We start from the raw sequence: 20,518 nt of genomic DNA on the forward strand, positions 1-20,518 counted from the left end.
CCTGATTCAGTGCCAACTGGGTTGTAGTATTTTATTTTATTTTATTTTATTTGACTTCGCCCCAACAAATGTGGGGGAGGGAGGCCACAACAGCACAACCAATTACTGTGGTCCCAAAAATAAATACTGAATTACAAAAATATTAAGCTTAATAGTCAAAAACAGCAAGTCGTATCTTTAACAAGGGGTCGGGCCATATTACATTTAGGACAAACAGATTTCCATGTTTTAGGATTGTCCGGGTTGTAAATGTTCAAGAGAGCATTTGTATAATATTCAAAAAGTTTGTTTTTAAACGAGGCGAGTGAAAGAGAATTGTCTCTAATGTAGGTAGGTAGAGAATTCCAGTGTAGTTAGTGCAGTTATATAAAAAGTGAACAGCCTACTTTATTGATTTTTTAAGTTTATTTTTCACTGATTTCAGACATCTTTTAGCATTCCATATACTCCATGCAGTAAATATAATAGCGAGACAGAGCCCCCCATGTAGATGACTGCACGTGATGGACACGTTGACTTGACTTTCACGAACTATCCAAATTGAAACGTATGCTGACATACAAAAAATTCTCTCCAGTTCTAGCAGTTTCAGAGAACCTTTTTTTCTGAAAAACTGTTTAAACAATATACAAAGCACTTAATTGCAATTATCGACAAAAAGACTTTAAAACTGATGAAACGTTTGAATAGCTAAAAAGTACGTGATATCAAGCAGAGTTTCTTAATTTCCGCAATGTTTCTTTAATTGTGAGCTTTTATAAAATTTTCACTCAATTTAAGTATCTAAAACAGCTAAACAGTTAAAATGTTTATGCCGCGTTTGTGCTGTCCTCGGCAAAAATCTGCCAGGGGTAAGGATTTAGGCTAACATTCCTGACAAAGCTAAAATATTTTGATATCACAGGGAATACAGCTGATTAGCGCTCTTTCCTTTTTTTTTTCTACCTAATGGTATATGATAAAAAAATTTCGTTTCCGTTTTTTTTTCAAAAGCCGCCGCCAGTTCAGGAGTAGATGTGCAAATTTAATTTACTTTTCTAGCCTAAAGTTTTTATTTCAATGTAAACCATTGTAGGCTCTTTGCAATATTTAGAATAATAAATTTAAAGGATATCTCACGAAATGTTGCAGACTCTTTCTTTCATCTTGTATAAAAACTAAAAATAAAGCAACTCTAAAAACACAGCTTGAATCTTCAAAGAGAAGATAAGAACACGAATAAACGCAAGCGGTTATTTGTTTCGTGTCAAGCCGTGTCGTGAGATAAATGCCGTTTAACCGGTAGCGACGCATAAAATATCGTCCAATATTCTTCGAGAATTTCCTCGCCTACGCAAAATTCCCACCTGACAATTAAAATGTAGCTTTTAAAATGCAAATTCTGTTATGCCGGCATGGAAACTAATACTTGATGTCAAAATTTATGGGAGCATAGCTCACGATAACATTCTTGCTGAAATCACTTCAATACGTGTCCGCTGGTATAGAGTGTCAAGCCATAAGATTATGTTTCAGTCATATCTTCAGATGACTGGGAGCATAAGGTAGTACTAGTACGTGCTATTCATGAAAATATTCTGGCTTTTTACTCGAGAAATATTATTTCACTTAGCAAGATACGACGAATTCTACCCCTCAATTTTTGCAGATCGGATTGGGTTAATCGCCAGGTATAGATGAGGTCAACCAGGGATGTCTTCGGCCACATGTTGGTCCCCTCGGTGAGGATTTCAAGAGAGTTTCCAAGCTTGGTAAGCTTATTTATTTACCCAGATTCTAATTTTTTGAACCTCAGACACAACTGAAACAGACGATTTCATCCAGGCACAAAAATCATGTCAATTTTCTGTCATGACAACTCAGGTGCAGTTTACGCCGACGGGATATAACATCAATTACTGTAGTAAAAGCAGAAAAAAGGAAAAAAAAAAAAAGAAAGAAAATTAATAACTATAAAACAAACAAAATTCGTCGTTATCAAGGTCATAGCTGATTCTAATTCCAACGATTAGATTCCCAAGTCGTTATGGATTTTCTGTTTTATTATTTTTTTGTGTCATTCGCCGGTTGCTTGTTGTCAAGGCATCTTAATGATCGACGCGAGGTTCTTGCTGTTAATTTTTCACTTTAGACTATCAAACAAATCGATTCCTTAATTAAACGAAAAAGATGCAGAATTTGCGTTACTGAAAAGATGTCAAAATTCAGCAAGGTGGTTGCCGGTAAATTTTAACTTTTTTGCGGCGCTCATAGCATGGATGTGTTTAAATAAATGTCTGCAAGAAAAACGTGGTTACTTGAAGTAGAAACCACAAATCATTTTATCAAATGTTGTATTTAGAGATAACAATTTGTTTACAAAACAACGAGAAATCGCGTTCCGGGCATTAGTTTTATTACGGAGCATTTGAATTTGATCAAATAACCGCAAAAGCTTTATTGTTCAAAAATCCAAGCGAAAGGCTAGCAAGTTTTGGTCATCTGACTTCCAGGAGAACACTTTTTTATCTGATATGTGTTCGGCATTATGGCCTTAGTTTTAGTTGTATAAAAATGGTAACTGGTTTTTGTGGCCTGTTGCTTCAAGAAAGTAGATTTAATCTTTTTGGTTTGAGAATCGCTTAATTAAGTTATTAAAAATATCGTAAGACGAAGCCGGAGAGTTTGGATACGTGCGTGCCCCAAATGTGCTCTTGCGTGAAGCTGATATTGCAAAACTAACCTTTGGTCGGTTGAGTCAAATGGATTCCTGAGAGATAATCACGTACGAATAAAATAGCTAATAGCTAATCCGAAATTGACAGACTTATTCATTGAAAAGAACACTAGCAGCTTTTTTGGGTGGTGTGTCTGCCAATACACCATTTTACAGTCCTGTACTTAGTTACCTGGCCTATGGATGAAAGTGAGGCTGGAGTTGTCCTTGTTTAATAGAAACCTCGCTGCTTTTCTTATGTGAATCCTAACTAATTAGAACGACAACAACACATTAACATAAGAAAAGAAAAGAAGGGAGGTCTGTATCATAACAAAGTCAACACTAGTCTCACTTTCGTTTAAAGGCCAGGGAAATAAGCACACAACTGTAAAGAGGGCTATTATCGAGTACCACTATCAGTGCGCCCACGATGACAACCCTCGGCCTTCGACAATGAGATACTTGTTTAAAAAAGTCAGCTGACAAAAATGAATATACTTGTTTGTCGTCTGTTCGCTATCCTGAATTTTCAAGTTCATCAGTCCCTCCACGTGCACTCATCACCCCTCAAAAAGATAATAACAGAAGAAGAAGAAGAAGCATTTTCTTCAACTGCGGTTGTAGACCAACTCAGCAAATTTAATGTCTAAGTCAATATATCTTATTTCGTCTGTAGGAAAATAAAAGATAAATATTAGGGTTTCATTCCACAAACAAGAGGCATATTAATTTAAGGGTGTTTAGAGGATATCTTGTTTTCATAACTTTAGATATTTTTAAACGTCTGAACCGAACAACACATGGCCCATTGTCTTAGAACAATTCTTGTCGAAGAAGGTCATTGTATATCGCGCTTGGACATGTAGATCCATTTCAACAAGGTACAAAATAGATTTCTGAAAGAAAATTTTACTGCAACATGCAATGACAAAATGTGTTCCAGACTTATCAAAGTCATTAAATACTGAAAACAGCTTTTGAGCGAGTATTGCCGAGCGATCTGCACCTTCTTCGTGTGTACAGGCAATACTTGAACTCAGTAAATTAATGGGAACAAATGATACTGGCATTTAGAATGAGAGTTTTACAGAAAAAAGAATGGCAAGACCTGGTCCTGAAAATGATACCATCATAGAATAACTGAGGAGGCAATGATTTCGATTAGCTAAAAAGAAACGACATCATCCGTCAACGCAAAGCGAACAGCAACTGAGGGCTTCATTAAGTTAGATTTTCAGAGACCTGTCGACCGAAATGTTCCGTTGTTTATTGTTATCCTTCGGTCAAGACTGTGACACTTCATACAGTTCGAAGTTACAACAGTTAAGTAGAAAAAACACTGACCCGGGGAAATAACAACAAACGAACAGGCGAATGTGCATGCTTTTGCAATAAAACAGAGCACTGTCACCTTCGTTGATGCTGGCAAGTCCACCCAAAGGCCACTTTTCTCTCAGGCTTCTATCGAACAAAAAAAAAACAAACAAGAACCAGCGAAAACTCTTTTGAAAACCGCGACGGATCGAACTTTACCCAGTTTCTGTAGTAGCCCATGTTGACGAATCGACGTTATTGTTCCCGATAGAAGCACATGCTTTGTAACGATTCCTTTCCACGCATGTGCGGAAAGAGGGCACGTTAATTGCGCATGCCTGTGAAATTCCAAGAGTAATAGGCTGCCCCTTTCACCAAGAAGTTTGCAAAAGTTTGAAAAACTTTCCAAACAGTTAGTCAGAAGATAAATTATTTTTTGAACTTTAAGATTGAAGGTAGATTGTTTGCTTGTTTATGGCGAAATTTACATGTTCAGTAAAATTCCGACAAAATTTCTATCTATAACAACAAAATTCTCTTGTAGTTATTTCACCTTCTTTCAGAAAAGATCAATAAAGATGGGCTATAGAAAAGCGTCTTTGAGGTGTTCGTCTGTAACTTACATTTCAATAGAAGCTCTGGGTCTTAAAATTACAACTTTTCGTCGATTTAGTGAAAATGAATTCAGAATTGTTCATAGCCAGACGACTAAACAGGGGTTATACACTTATGTTGTCATTACTTCATTACCAAGTTCTCTTTAAAACTGTAGGCAGAACTAAGATTCGATTGATTGATTGATTGATTGATTGATTGATCGATTGATTGATTGATTGATTGAGGAACAATGGCAGGTTACCTTTTGCATTAATTTCCGATGATCTCGTGTCAGTCCAGCTCTCTATTCTAAAGGCACTAATCATATATTTGAATTTTATAACTTTTGTGCGACTCCATAATTAAAAATATAAAGAGCCAATTGCCTTAACCCGACTAAAAATTCCAGTCAGTCACCCAAATAAAACATTTGATGACGAGCAGCTGAAATTTATAAATAATTCAACGAATCTTGCGGCTCACCAATCGCTTCCAATTTTAGAATGCTTTGGTTTGCCGCTCATATCACAGCTTATACAAACAGTGTTAAGCAGTATTCGAAGCTTGCCTCAATAACAAGAAATTTTGTGGCAATGTAAACTGTTTCACGACTGCATATTGTGAAATGCATGGTTTCCACTCTTACTGTCAGGTGCCGTTCGATTTTTCGATATTGTGTGACTTGTAGAGATTCGTATTTTCGAGGGAATTTTTTTGCATATTGAGAGGAAAATCTGTCACGTACTCTTCAACTACGCATGCGCAGAGATGTCTATTAGGCAATAATTTTTGCCTGTTAGGCCAGCCAGTTTTCAGAAGAGGACTGGCTGGGTTGCAATTCAAATAGTGGTGAAAAAAGCCATCGCTTTTCCGCCGATTGGGTGCACATTTCGAACGATAATACACATGCCGTGTTTCACCGATGTCATTATTCCAAGGTAAGCTTTTTCTTAACTTAAATTCTCAAGCTAAATTTTCTTAACTAGATGTCAGCTGATGTGGACAGAGATAGTTAATTCCTCTCTTTCTGAATGAAATGAAAATTTAATTCGAATGTGAGTTCTCATTTACAAATTTCGTTCGCTAGCTTTCGATGGTCGAATTTTGAAATTCACGGTAAAGTGTTTTTTTCCTGTCGCCTTAGTCCTCTCGACTGAGCAAGATAAAAATGTAAATAAGGTGCTCTCAGGTGGTAGTGCTATTGGTTTTGTAAATGCAGCATATTAAAGAAAATTGCTGATTCTTCAATGGTGCTGTGAACTTCATAGTTCAATTCTTCCAATATGGCCGACTTTTTATTAAGTTAAATAAGCATAAAACCACCTTTCAAATTTTCATTGAACGAGAAAATATTCGCCTTATGAATTGCCCGATTTTTGTTTAATAGGGGTGACAAAATACTAGATAATATCTTGCACGGCGTGCTGGAACATTTCCTATTTGTCTAGTACAAGACCTGACTAGGGAGGGGAGAGAACGTAGCCAAAACAGATCTAGTCAGGGGTATGGTGGCCTTCTTAGACAATCCCTCGCTGAATTTCATATCCTTCGTTGTAAATTAATCGTAAGGAAACAGATGTGGTTCTTTTTTCCTGAGTTTGTTGTTTTCATTGGTTGGAATTTGACAGCTTGTCATGAGACGGCGGGCTACGAACGGCATCCCTTTGTTTTGGTGGCAGACTGAAATACGTGATAGAAAATTTGACGTTTGTGTGTGTCAAAGGAAAAAATAGCAACCAATCAGGTGTCGACGATTCGCTAACTAATTAAAATTATTTATCAATTCTCTTTTATCGCAATATTGTTTTGAAGAAAGCCCCGTAAAGCCGAAATGCACCTGCCGGGAATATCTAAGTATATTTGATGTCGGCAGAAAATTTTGGTGTTCTCAACTTTTGGATATTTAAGTTTGGCTTTAGGCAAGGATCTTTTATTTCGGACGAGAATGGCGAACTAGAAACGCAGAAAAATATATCTAGGCCCACACCACATCCAGCCAGTTTTTGACAGATTTATGTATTTGTTCACAAGAAGAAAATTTATTCCATTTTGCAGATATGTTTTGTTTACTATTTCTACGGTCATGGAGGCTTGTCCCCATGAACTCGCGAAAAGCACGTAGCATCGTTTTAAAGCTAGGATATCTTAAACAAAACATGACTCGACGTTTTCTGTCACGAATCTCCCAAAATGTTGAGAAGGAAAAATTGTCTAAAGCTGTGATATTCCTAACGACTTTGATAATAGTTTTAGGTCGATAGTTCACCCTCTTTAATGCATTCTATCGTCCGTACGGTTAAGGCTATGAATCTTGTAGCAAAATTTCACTTATTTATAAAAGAGTCAATTTGATATTATGGAAAATGCAGCTTTCTGAAATTCACCACAGTGGCTTACGAATTACAACATATTTTGGCGAAAAGAAAATCAAAAACTTTCGAGACGTTCACCGCTTTGAAAAAGGGAGAGAAAACGAAGCGAAATACAAAACGATTCGAAAATGTAACACCGCGAAAGTCACTGCCGTATGCTACAACGTCAGGATTAAGAACTGGAAATATCTTTGCAACTATGGAAGAGAAGGCTTATGGTTTTTCCAGTGAATTTTCCGGCTAAATTTAAGCGTTATTTTCGCTCAAGGGATCTGGCACCAGAATATTATTTGAGAGATTTTTCTTGTCGATTTTTCATCATTTTTAGTACGCATGGTCGATTCAGTATTCAGTTGTCATGCCAAGCAAGTTTTTCTCAATTCAATATTAAATATACTTACTTAACTATAGTTCTGAAACCTTTTGGAGGGTAATTTATAACTGGAAAGATAAAACAACGCAGTATTTTATCCTATGAAATGATACGACATTTAGGAGCAATTTTCGAAGAAGGAGCGGGAGATATTCTCGAACCAGCGCTGTTTTGTGATTAGGTGAAAGATGTGAGTGCATTTTTGGAAAAAAATAATGTTCTTACTACATTTGTTTTTCACTTTCTTAAAATCTTGAACCCAAAGGTATGGTTGATGCTCTTCCTTTAGCTCTTAACTTGTGCAATCGTAGAGATTTTTTATTTTTGCTTGCTAATAATAGATCTAGACATGAAATGAGCTGAGTAGTTGTCTCGTGCTCCAACAGTATGAAAGTGAATTCCTGTTGGCAGACTTGGTCTTGATCATCGATGTGTATACTGAAGCCTTGCAAATTCATTGCCATCAATATTAGGCTCACTATTTCGAAAAAATACCAATATGAACTTTTAATTTTTTACACCCTAGCTAACTGGAACTTTGTACTTGGCTTGTGCAATATTGACAAAGGGTGACTGAACTCGCACAACGGATAATGTAAGTTAAGGAACTATGCATTAGAATATGGTATTTAGATATCTAACTTCACACTTGTAGCCTTTAAGAAAAGAGGTAATTCGACAAAAGCTCAGTACAAATGCACACAATAAATATTCCCGAATGAGGAACACGCCAGCTAACTTGTTGTGCGTGACTGCGCCATTGCATTGAGGCTTCGTAGTGAATGATTATTTTGATGGCAAAATCAGGCGTACCCTGTTTTATTTCCATCCGTACGATGTTCTTTCTGTTCCTTGTGTGCTTTAGCAACTAATTTTCTTCTCTTTAACGACGATTCATTTTAAACATAACCAAAGCTATGGGATGCAAAAACCACTGTTCATGGCAGACAAATCGAGTAACTAATGCAGTTGGGAAATGCCTCAGTTCTGCACCACACGTAAGAGCGGTCGGAAAAGCCTTGGTAGTTTTAACCTTAGAAAATTCAAAAAAAAGGTTTGCACTCTAGCACACATAAAAATAGTAAGCTCTTCTTTACTATTTTATTTAAAAATAACTATGAAATCTTCTTTAATCCAATGGAACATCAGAATGCAAAGAGCAACCATGAGCTGATCTCCATTTTCGAAAAACTTTGAACCTTCAGCAACCAGCCAAGTAGTTTTCGATTTATACGCTTAAAAAGACGATGTTAAGGCAAAGATTCTTACCCCTGAAAAGCAAAAAAAGGTTATTTTTAATAAAAAAAGCCTGTTGAGGTCGTCATTTTTCTTTTGCAACGAGGTTAAACATTTTTTATCTTACCCATTTCAAAGGCATCACTCGCCACTGTCGTGACCAAATGACGATGGGAAAAAAAACTACGTATGCAAAATAAGGTCCTCGAAATTCAGGTTTGCCTTTGCTGCAATTCTCGAATCCTCACCATCTTATGACTCTGGAAGGGTTGTACTTGTTGAAACTACCTTCAAAGGCATTTTTGTCTTCTTTTATGCGCCGAATAAAACTTTTCGTGTAAAGCGGAGCTAGTTTTCCAAGTCGAAGATGATGAAAGGTCGCCGGGTTTGGTTGCAAATAAGCAAACGATTTCCTAATGTTTAGAAGCAGTTATTATCTCTAAATGAAACTCATTTAAACAGAAAGTTTACATCGCAGAAAAAAATCGAAAATTTAACTGTTTTTCATAACATTTTCTTGATAAAGTTCAACTATATCAAATAAGGTTACAAGAAATTCATGTATACACAATTTGTCATCGCACTTTATTTCATCATTCATGTCTGACGAACACACAGATACAGGGACTAAATTTCGCTTAAAGTATTCTAATTCCTAGGCTGTATTTACAAAACCATGCTTAACATTACTCCTACGCAAAGGAAAAACGCTTTCTCGAGTTCATTTGTCCTTCCGGGATCGCCCTGGTCTCGCAGGCCCGTGATGATCTGTGGAAGTCCAAGATCAAATCTCGATCATTACATTTTGGGTTTGTGCTCTCGCTTCGAAAACTGCAACCTACGTTATCGGGCATATCTTGCACCGCATGGACAATTTAAGAGTTAGATTCCCTGAAGAGGCATCTCAGAAGTTTTTTACAAGAAGTGCAGAGGAAATTGTCTTAAGATATGCACCTATGGATAAAGCATCGTCAACAAAGTTGCCTTTGTGCGTTTAATCATAAGAAGAGTTCAAGTTGTATATTTTTAGCCAACAACTACGATTTTCTTGTATCTGTCTTCTAGGTGTTAGAACCTTCATAGTATAGAACGGTATTTACAGATTTCCTCCGCACTTTAGGTCCTCTTAGTTTTGCTCGATACAAAAACAATCTTTGTTCGAACATAGCATTCCTTAGAACGAAAATGAAACAGTGTTGGTAATGATGGCTTGAAACCCTGGAACAGAAATAAAGCTTCTCTTTCGGAGCTGAAGGATAGACGCGGTGGGGAGTTTAACATCAAACGTCTCTCTTGCATTCTTGAAACACTGAAGGTTGCGCAAAAAAGACAGTTCCACTGCCCGAAAGGCATAGTATTGGAAGCTGGAGAAATCCTCAAGTTTGTTCGGTGGCTCAAGAAAACAAATGTTAGGGAGGTACAAACATACTGTAAGCTGCTCGAGGTGTTGTCGTAAACTCCCGTCGGATATGAATGTTCTAAACACTATCCACAGACACTGGACGACATTTTTTTTTTGCTCTTGCATGACTTAGGCGCTAATTAGATGATCGTTAGATTTCTTTACTACTTCAGTTAGGCACTGAAACGTTGGCGGTGATGAAGGAATCGCCCTGTCACAACGTCCTTGCAACATAATTAGTTCTGTGGTCGTCATATTAGGATCCTAAAAGCAACGAACAAGGCTATGTAAAGTGCTCTCATGGCAAGCCCTGCTTCTTCCTCTTGTCTTCGTCTCTGCTGATAGCTAAGTTCAACTTTATCGCCGATCTCCGCCAGCTGTTCTGCCACTTCGGATACCACAAGGGAGTTGTTCAGATCGCCATTAAAAGGTACCTGCGCTTGTGCTGAAGCCGGGTGGATTTGGTTGATAGCAATTGATGCCTCGTTGCACATTGCTGAATTAAATAAGAAACAAGTATTCTTGAACACAAATCAAGACCCAAGTTTCGCAGCGACGAGGGTGTCGAGCTTGTCGCCGAACGGCACAATGTTGAACACGAGGGTCAGTTCTTTGCAAACACGTGGGGATGGCTCAAAACCGGCAATGTATTTTATGTTCGAGAAAATCCTCTCCCGTTCGGCCTGCAATGCAGTTGATATCAAATACAGTGTCTCACTTCCGAGGGACTGCCCCAATGGGAGTCAAGACTCGAAAATAGACCTGACAATGGCAAACCCGAAAGCTGAAAATCGGCAACTTCACACGGTCTTCCAAGCGAAGGTATCACTGCTTACCAACCATGCTAAGAAATTTTCATTGCGTGTGTTTTGCTGACGTAATTGTTCTGCCTGTCTGCCTGCTGATTGGTCTCTGATCGATGAAGTAGCGGATGATTGCAAGGGAAAGCGAGCGTGGACGGCACTCGCAAAAGGGATTGGACGAGGGATATTAATTGTAATCGGCTCTCAAAAAGGGGATTTTCGCGGAATTTCCCTGCTGAAAAAAATGGAAATTCTCGCTGGGCTAGAAATTGCGCCTCACCAATGCCCCGTTGAAGCAACACTTGCCGAGACTCAGAGAGTGAGTCAAAGCTTTGCCTAGTCTTCCAAGAGACATGCAATCGCTCGCATTTTCAGCCACGGAAAACTGAAAATATGAGTGGCGGAATTTTCTGGTAGTTTTGAAAACATTTGCAACCGATCGGCCAATTTCATAGATTTTGTTCAGAAAACCGTAATTCAGCATCCATTTGAACTCACAAAATGGCAATAGAACAAAAAAGAATATACGACTAAGAGTGGAAAGAAACCATGCCACAAAGCTCATGGAAAGTTGATTGAGGGATAATGGAGGTCGATTATATTCTCGTCAGAAAGGTGTGAAAATGTTGTTGAAATGTTGTCCGGTCACCTCACGTATTACTTCACACGTGCGCGCTGTGTTATTGTCCATCATGCTGTGAGGTCGTCATGTGATATGGCATGAATAATTCACACCATGCATGGTGGACTTCGCCACTTCGCGACTCGCGCGCGCGTACGCGAGTAACTGTTTTGAAGGCCTTGGATTCTATACCAAACCACCACACATCCTGAGTCCTATTTCTAAAGGAATATGGTTGCCATAAACTCGTTTTCGGCTACTCTAAGGGGGAAAACATGGCGCTATAGGTGACGTTTTAAAGATATCAGCCGTAATATTAAACATAATAGGCCACTCTTGAGGGGAGCCATTGACGTCGGCAAACTCGGATTGATTCTGAAGGTGGTCGACGTCTATCGTCTCACCACATAGTGTTGCGTCATTCGAGCCATCGAAGCTCAAGACGGACCCTTCGTTTTAAAAATGTCTTCAATGCATAAACACAAGCAATTCTAGGGTAAATATCGAAGTTATATTTGCATAATTCTAGGTTTGCATGCATGCAAATATAGGCCCGCGGGCATTTCGGTCTGAAGGGCAAAATGTTAAAGAGTGCGGTGCCTTGGAAAATAAAAGACTTATTTAAGTTGTATTTTCAATAAACTACAAAATAAAACTTTGTTTGCACAAATGAGACTCAGGCGGCAATTTTTCTTTGGTTACGAATGCAGTTTTTCGAAAATATAATCTGCATGAAAATACATTTCCGGTTGGCCGACAGAAAGATCGGATGCTTCCTTTGAAGTTTTTGCCAACATCCCCTGAATCTTAATCTCCCATAAATAAAATGCATTGCTCTATATCTTGCTCATCTGTTACTATTTCATTTTTTTAGTCTGCCATAATAGTCAAGGGCGATGCAAATGTGATTGGTTTAATCTTATTCTTAAGGAAAGCTATATTTCTTAATAAAAAAATTGCCATACAATTTTTACATTTTAGGAAGTACTATTGAGCAATTAATGTTGCAAGGAAGGATAAAGCTTGTAAATCACGCAAGCACTTCATCGCCCATTTTTTTAACCTCATATCATTCATGGATCCACAAATAAAATTTAAACATAATTTTCCTTCAACATATGAAGTAAACTTGAATAATTGCCGACCAAAAAGTGACTTTTTGTTCATTACAGTAGGCCGGCATTATTTGTTAGCAAATGAAATAAGAAGCGGTTTTTGAAACAAGGCTAGTGCATCATTGAGCGCCTGCAATGGCGAATCAGAGTTAGTGACTTTGCTTTAACGTACGTTTCTAAGTTCCTTGCAATCGATGAAGACTGTTTAAAAAGTTTTTTTTTTTCAGATTCAGTTGCAGAGGAATTGTATCGAATAAGAGACTAACATATTCCTTTCCCGAAAATAATAGTTATGCACTCCCAGCGAATTATTTAGTTCTCTACATTGCTAGTTAACTCTTCGGAGAGCCAACAATTTGCAATAACCCTTCCAAAAGAGTGCGAGACTTTTTTTTTCATGGCTGCTAATCTTCTAGGTGAGTAGTTGATTGTTTACGTCTAATCTCGAAATTTTGTATTGTGGGCAACATTCTATTCGAATACTAGATAATTTTGGTTGCCCCTACAACATGTAGACACTCTAAACAACGATCTTACTGCACGCTAGAACTAGCTACTTTATTTATTTCAATTTTATTGTCTGCAAAACGAATGTTCAAATCAATTAAATAACTCGTTATCCAGTTAATGAAATAAATGCGTGGCTGTAATCCATGAATTTGGCAACCGCTTTCAAGTTTAAAAAAAATATATTTGTCGCGACCGGTCTTTTCTTCATTTGTTTATTGTCGGCTTTGGGATAATAGAAATAAACTCAGTTATTCCATCTAAAATGTGACATTCTCGGCATAATCCACTGGAGCACAGTTAACTAGGTGATAATAGTAATCATTCTTGAATATTGCCTGTCTGTGAATTTATTTACTTTTGTTTCATGATGGAAGCTGCCTCTCGCGAAATAATATCCAAGTAATGAACTGCATGGACGAACGTGTTTTATTAGAAATAGCAGACAATTTTACAGCTAGGTATAGTGTTGCTTTCTCTCAAAAACTGGTCGATTCACATCCTCAAAAGTGAAGTTCGTTATGCATCCAGCCTGATTGGCTATAACTACAGGGCTCGTGATTCGCGAAATTTCAGGCAATTCGTCATATCCGAAATGACCACGAAAAGAAAAGGAACTTTATTTAAATGTCTAGTCTTCTAGCGCTGGAGCACTAAATAAAATGGGGACACTGTAAACTGTAAACTGAAATTAACAAATTAACGCAAATCAACTGAAATCAAATCAAATGTTGTGACGTCAGGTTTGGGAGCCGAACAAGAGACATTTTGGTGGGAGGCGAGTCCTCTCACCACTAAGCCAATCCTGCATCCAAAATAAAGAAACTAGAGTTAAATTATCGTTGCAACTTACGGCAATGTTGAAAGGTACAGTTTGGCCAAAGAGTTAAAAATATTCGACATTTCTTTAGAACTGTCGGACTTATCCCAAATATGACCGAGTTGTACTATCGACAAATTCAAAAACTTCACTGCTGAGGTTATCTATTAGATTGAACAATTAAATGCAGCCTTGACAATGACGTCATGATGATTCCGAATCCAAGTATTCAATTGGTAGTTTTTACATGTCTGTGTTTCAACAGACCGTTATTGAAGTACCAATGAGTAATTATCGTTGGTATGTTTTACCTTACAGACATTACAATAAGCCGTGTCTTAATTGTTTCTGTTATTTCAGTTGAATCATCAAACACTCGGATTTTAGTTACACAACTATGTATTATTAATAAATATCTTGTGGTTTCAATTAATTTAATTATTGATATATTTGTTACAATTTGTTTAATTGTCTAATTGAAATTTTCTGCGCATTGAATACAGCTTCCAACAAGAAAGACAAAATAGCCAAATTCGTCGTCATACGTCTAATTAAGGGTTAGATCTGATAAGTTGATAACAAATGCAGAGATATATACACTTTTACAAGAATATTAGGCTGTGTGATGAGTCATGTTTTGTTATTCCTCAAAACTCCCAGGGGAGAGCCTCTCAGACGTTGCTCCACCGTGTGATGTAAAAACGCTTCACAGGTCACATTTCCCTTGCTTCGCTCTGACAAGGGGCAAACGCAAGCTGCAAAACTTCAGCTTTCTAATCTTTATAAGGTGGTAAAATTCCTTTTCTCAACTTGATGCAACCAAACATTTTCCAGGATTTTTTCGCGCCACGTTTTGCATTTACTATTGTTTTTGTCTGGCCTTTAAATGATTCAATGACAGTGAATATGAGGCCTGGGCTTCAATGACGTAAAGAACTAACTTGGCACGCGTCATGGAAACAAATCCTGTTCGACGACAATGAATGAAATCCCGGAAGAGTCAGTTAATTAATACTTTTGCTTTGTTTGCTCTTAGGATTGTCGAGGCACGTTCCAGCTGAGTTTTATTCACTCACCAACGACAGCCTTTGGCCGGTTGCTCGAAGCCTGGTAAGCGCTAACTCTTGGTTAAGATGTATCAAAACCTACAGGTTTCAATTGTAGTAAACTCTGGTTAGTGCTAATCTTGCTTCGAGCAACCCGGGCCTTAAAGTCTAAAAGAAATGGAACAAGAGCTGTGGTTTCTCGTGGGCTCAACACTCAGCGCGTGTAAAAAAGCGGCTGGTATTGTTTACAGGTCACAGACCACACGTCACAGGTCATTGTTTTACAATTACAGGAAGCATCCTAAACATTCATAAAAGCTAACCTTGCGCCTAAAAACATTTGTTTAGGCCTAAGTGAGGCCCAAGGTTAGCTTTTATGAATGCTTACATACTTTCTGTGTTGGTAAAACAATGACCTGTGACCTGTAAAAAATATCAGCCGGGAAAAAAGAGCCGCCGGCCAAATAAAATACCATAATACTCTTTGTTTGTCCTCTAAATATGTGCATAAGCTTTGTTAAATTCCAGTTTCTCTTGGGACTTGCAGTGGTCCCAAGGGAAAATAAAAAGAATGCCGATGCTAAATTTTGCAGAACAAACAAAGTGTATTTTGGTATTTTTGATAGTAGCCAATAGAGGTTTTGGACGGTAGCCATGTTGCATGACAGGAACAATAGATTCTTTTTCCCATGGGAACAAATGTTCTTTCTGATGCAAAACATTTTCATTGTTCCTGCCATGTAACATGGCTGCCGTGCAAAACCTCATTATGGGATTTGAGGAAGTATACATTCGTATTTTTCGTGTTGGGCTGGAACTACAATTGTAGCTTGCAATGCTTGCATTGCAAGCTAGTTCCAGTCCAATACTGAGAATGCCAATATGGTATATTGCTCAGTTGAAGAGCAGCACTGACACAACAGCACACCTCGGAAGACCTTTTCCATTTCAAGTTACATGAAGTAGAATCTTATAAAAGTAGTATGAACAATAGACCTTTCTGCAGATACGGCGACCATTTTGATTTCTATTGTATCGAGAGACATTATGGGATGCTCAGGGGGCAAATTAATATGTATTTGCGCCCTAGGAAATCAAAATGGCCGCCGTATCTGCAAAGAGGTCTTTTTGTCGAAGGATCAAAGTACTTTCTCCTCGTGGATGAGGTTGTAATTTCCCGAAACCTTTCCTATTTATTTTTCATAAATAAAGTGAGGAGAAAATTGCTGTTTGCCTCCCCTCCGACCTTCCTTAGTCATTTCTGTTTGGTCCTAATTACTCATGATAGGTACGTACCAAACGCTTTGACTCTTTTACAGTTCTGGGACATGGTCCGTTTTTGGACAACAGGTAACTGGTAACATGCATGTTGTTCTTGCAGTGATGTAATTTTGAACTTGTAACTTTAATGCTTGGTGATCGCGGAAGTCAAACACCAGATTAACCTTCAATGATCTTGCGGTCAGGGTATAGCTGTTTTATTCCACTTCGTAGTGTCTGTATTTTTCCTACTAATGGTTACTTCTTTCCGCTTCTTTTCCAAATGAGAATAATATGCTCTCTAACAACAGCCGCTGCTTTCTTATCATTACTACTATGATCATATATATTATCATCATGTAATTATTTTTAATGATTTTAATCGTTCGCTCGTTTGATCGCCACGCAGCGTAAACACTTTAGGACGTCAAAAGAAACCGCGGAGAAATCAAAAGAAGAAATACTTAGTATTCAAGGGAGTAAGGTCTTTGAGCGTAAAACCTTTGTCCTGAGCACGCATTTCTTTATAAAATATGACATTTTTAAATTAAAATATTTGTGTTAACGTGTAAAAGCCGCGTGTATAATAAAATTTCCACCTGAAAATCGATTTAAAGTTTGTACTTAAAATTAGTCACTTCATTGGCCAGTTGTGACACAGATTACAACAACCAATCACAGCGTAAAACAAATACGTGCAACAGGCGCTTTGCGCGGGAAAACGCATGCGAGAGAAGCAATCATCTCTGATGAGCTGAGTTTATCTCATAATTTATATTGAGTCAACCTTCTTTTTGCTGCCCACATTCGCTCGTTGTGTTCATTTTTTCTGAGCTTCTTTAATTCCTGTCATTCATAATTGATATGCAATACTGCACGCTTTGGTCTACAACAGTTTGATACGTACAGTATCGGTTATTGATTCTCACATTTGTGGGCTTCGCAGGTGAGTCTGTTTTCGCTTGCAGTAATTTGCAATTCAATATTATTTCCAGAGCAGGAATGCCTAGAAAAACCATTAAAGTTCTCTAATGATCATCCAGGTTTTAGTAATTCTTCCACCAGATCTTTCGACCACCCGTGGTTTAAGGTTATTTTATCTTTCTCGTGGTTGCGATTTGAGTTTTTACACAGTTAGTAAATCTCACTGCAGGAGATCATAACGGAGGTGAAGCCGACAATGGCCTTCGAGACGTGGATGGCGGCATTCCTCTTGTTCTGGATTTGAACTTCAAACTCTTCAAATTTATAGGCTTTCGAAGATTAGAGTTAAATCTTACGTTAGTAGAAACGCAGGGGAAATATGAAACTGAATGCTTAAGTGCGAAGGTGACAATGCAGAGCAATTTTTATTAATGTGGCCTCCCACATCGCTTCGCCTTCCGGCAATGATAAATTTCACTCAGCGGGGATTAATCGAAAGCTTTGCCGCTGAATAAAAGACCACACGCACACTCCGAAAGAAAAACAATTATCCCCTTATCAAGAGTTTGAGTGTATTTGAGGACTGCTTTTTAAGATAATTTAGTGGTTGGGAATTCACTTACATCAATTTGCAAAAATAGGAAAAAACAACGCGCACCCACGCAGGTTACTTTACGCGCGCGCAGGATGTTGGCGTGTTTGCAACGCGTGGATTATTGCGCGATGCTCGTGTGACATTGACATTGGCGATCGAAGGTTGTTTATTTACCTTTCACGGCAACTAAGAGGAAAGAGACTTGTCAGTCAATGTTTTTTGGCATGTTTGCCCACTAGAACGTTCGTCAGTCGCAGCGTCAACGAGACTACAAGTAAACATAATCTTTTTTTTTGTCAGCCTTCTTGCAATATATCCCTCTTGCGTTTAAAAATATTCAAATAGTGCGTAGTGCACTCGACTCTGCCACGCGAAGGGGGAAACCCAGCACGCGTTGGACAATTCAGAGCACTGCGTCGATGACAAGCCAAGGTCATCTCGCATTGTTTATTTTAATTAAACATCTTTTTAAACGCCACATCTTTTTACTTGTTAAGGCAAGTCTATAGTCGGTTTTAATCAATTCCAAAGACCTCACGGACATGATATCATTTTTGCGACCGTTGGAAAATCATGACATCGTCGGAAACACAAGCCAAAAGGTCAACCAAAAACCGAAACTGAATGTGTCAAAAATATTCAGGAACGGAACGTGCCGGAGTGCATAAAATTTCACTGCGTCATAGGTAATTTAATGAAAAGCAACTAAAGAAAATTCGACTGCATGAGGGTATCAAAATAATTGAATGAATGACAGATATAAATTGGCTTGATCACGTGCTGTATAGATATATTTGATTGCCTAGTAAGATCCAGAAGTTTCTAACCGCTATTTTTATTACTCTCCAGACTCGCTTGCCGGCCCAACCCCATCCAAATCTTACCTATAAATTTCTCTGTTTGCGAATCAAAATATTAAATATTCCAGCGTGCATAACCTCCTTCATATCGATTCACCTGTCCAAACTAAAACACTCCAAAAAATTCAAGTCTTCTAATACTTTCTTTGACGCTCCTCGGAAGTCTAATCGACGAAACGATATTAAAAGGCGGGTTTTTTTTTCAAACGGATGCGTTTTCGAAAATCCGTTCGGAAAACTGTCCATTTTTACATGGCGTTTATTAGCGTTCAGTTGTGTGGATGACATTTGAAAACGCATTAGCGATAAGCGTTTTCAAATAAACTTAAAATTATGAATACCACTGAAATTCCAAAGTCTGGGTCGTTCTAGGCAAAAAAGTGCCTATTTAAATGTTGCTACCGGGTATCTTTTAAAGCAAAGTGAATGAGCGATTTAGAGCCATGTTCCTCATTCATACATGTAGTTTCAGCTTCTTAAGGCATTCTCTAGTCCTTAATTGTTCTCTGTTTATCACATGGTATGAAGTTGTTTACAGGTTAAGAGAAACCGTGCCCGGATCAATTGAGCCGTTTAGCGGGGAATTACAAAAACTCCCCAAATCCCTACCCTTCCGGGGTGATGGCTGAAAGGAAGTAATGAAAAAGAGGATAATTTCTTTTACCCTTTGTACCCGTCAGGTGAGAAACAAACAAATAAAAAAAACAAGAAGAAAAACAATAAAAGTACTTTATGAAAATCACAAGACTATTGTTGACATTCGTGAGATCCGCAAATGATCTATTCGTGTTTACTCCACACTACGCTGAAGGCGTTTACAAAATATTTCATGCTGCAGTCAAGTGGCGTGGAAGGGAAGTGCCGCTATAGACATTATTTTGCGATTATTCCGTCTTGTTCACGTTGTATAATACTGGTGAAATCCTTTAACTGGATGGGAGCGAACGGATTTAAGTAAAAATAGATTTGTAATATGCTCACGCGCGTACGTTCCGGCTCGTCGTCAAAACCTAAAATTTGGTGATTTCACGTTGTTGTTTTGGGGAATACTGCGATCAAATGCTCTGAAATACATGTTGCACGTGCAGCACGATTATTTCCCCTTTTGACCAATCATGTTTCCGCCTTGTGGCGAGGTCGACTGAGAGCTAAAGCGGCCGAAGATTTTGTTGATGATACGCCAGTTGAATTCAACCTCACATTGATCATTTAACCACAAACTCAAGCTCGCATAATTGCTCTTTTGCTGATAAGACTCACGATTGGTCACCGTTGTGCCCATTGAACAATTAATCTCGGGTCGCTAAGTCTAACGGTTTGGGTAACGCGGGCTCATTCGATGGCTCTCGAAGCAAATGTTTGCAGAGTTTGGCAGCCCTTAATTCCTTCTCAGTGTGCAAGCGGCTCGAAAGAAGAAGACGAATGGGTAGCGGAGGTATCGTCCTTGATCTCCGTGGAATTTCGAGGCGATCGAAGCCTTGGGAGCGAATTTATGGCCCTTTTCCTTCAGTGATTCCGTTTTTCGGCTTCGTCTCGGTGCCCAACCTTAATTGGGAAAGAATATATAGAGGGAAAAGAAGAGGAACCAAAAACCGCTAGACTGCGTGCAGTCGTCCTTTTGCTTCCTCAAATCCAACGCACGGGTGGAAAATAAAAACATTATGCAAATTTTGGGTAAAACCGAGAAGGGATTGGGGAGAGGGAGGATTAAAAAAAAAATAACAGTAAACAAAACATCTAAATCACTCGTGTCGCCCCAGAAACCGTACCAGAGACAGTGAAACACAAGACTGAAGCAAGGTAAGCTATTTTTTAGATTTAAAATGGTGGATATTTTTTTTTGAATTTTGAGAAAAACCTTTTCGCCCATACAATTCCATATATTTCTACTCTTTGCATATTGTAGTACAATACAGATACTCATATACCTGTCATCGCTCACGCGTCCAACCGTCTCTTCTCGGAAGGAGACCG

General features: G+C 38.3%; 1 protein-coding gene across 7 annotated transcripts in view; it reads left to right on the top strand.

Annotated features, from left to right (window-relative positions):
* Positions 1-489: 489 nt before the first annotated feature.
* Positions 490-20,518, top strand: part of LOC138058325 (uncharacterized) — a 33,687-nt gene continuing 13,658 nt past the window's right edge. The window contains exons 1-5 of one of the 7 annotated variants that reach the window (XR_011133862.1): positions 490-1,544; positions 1,649-1,751; positions 7,881-7,949; positions 14,896-14,969; positions 16,118-16,193. Coding sequence is in view for 1 of the 7 variants with exons in the window: in XM_068904272.1 (XP_068760373.1) it covers positions 1,677-1,751; positions 14,896-14,969; positions 16,194-16,255 (211 nt within the window). In the remaining 6 variants the exon portion in view is untranslated. Of the gene's footprint in view, positions 1,545-1,648; positions 1,752-5,402; positions 5,548-7,880; positions 7,950-14,895; positions 16,256-20,518 lie in introns of those variants that run through there. The other 6 variants (XR_011133861.1, XR_011133863.1, XM_068904272.1 and 3 more) reach the window with 6 other exon arrangements.

Source organism: Montipora capricornis, chromosome 7 (genome assembly GCF_036669925.1).
Source record: "Montipora capricornis isolate CH-2021 chromosome 7, ASM3666992v2, whole genome shotgun sequence".
In the NCBI taxonomy this organism is placed as follows: Eukaryota; Metazoa; Cnidaria; class Anthozoa; order Scleractinia; family Acroporidae; genus Montipora; species Montipora capricornis.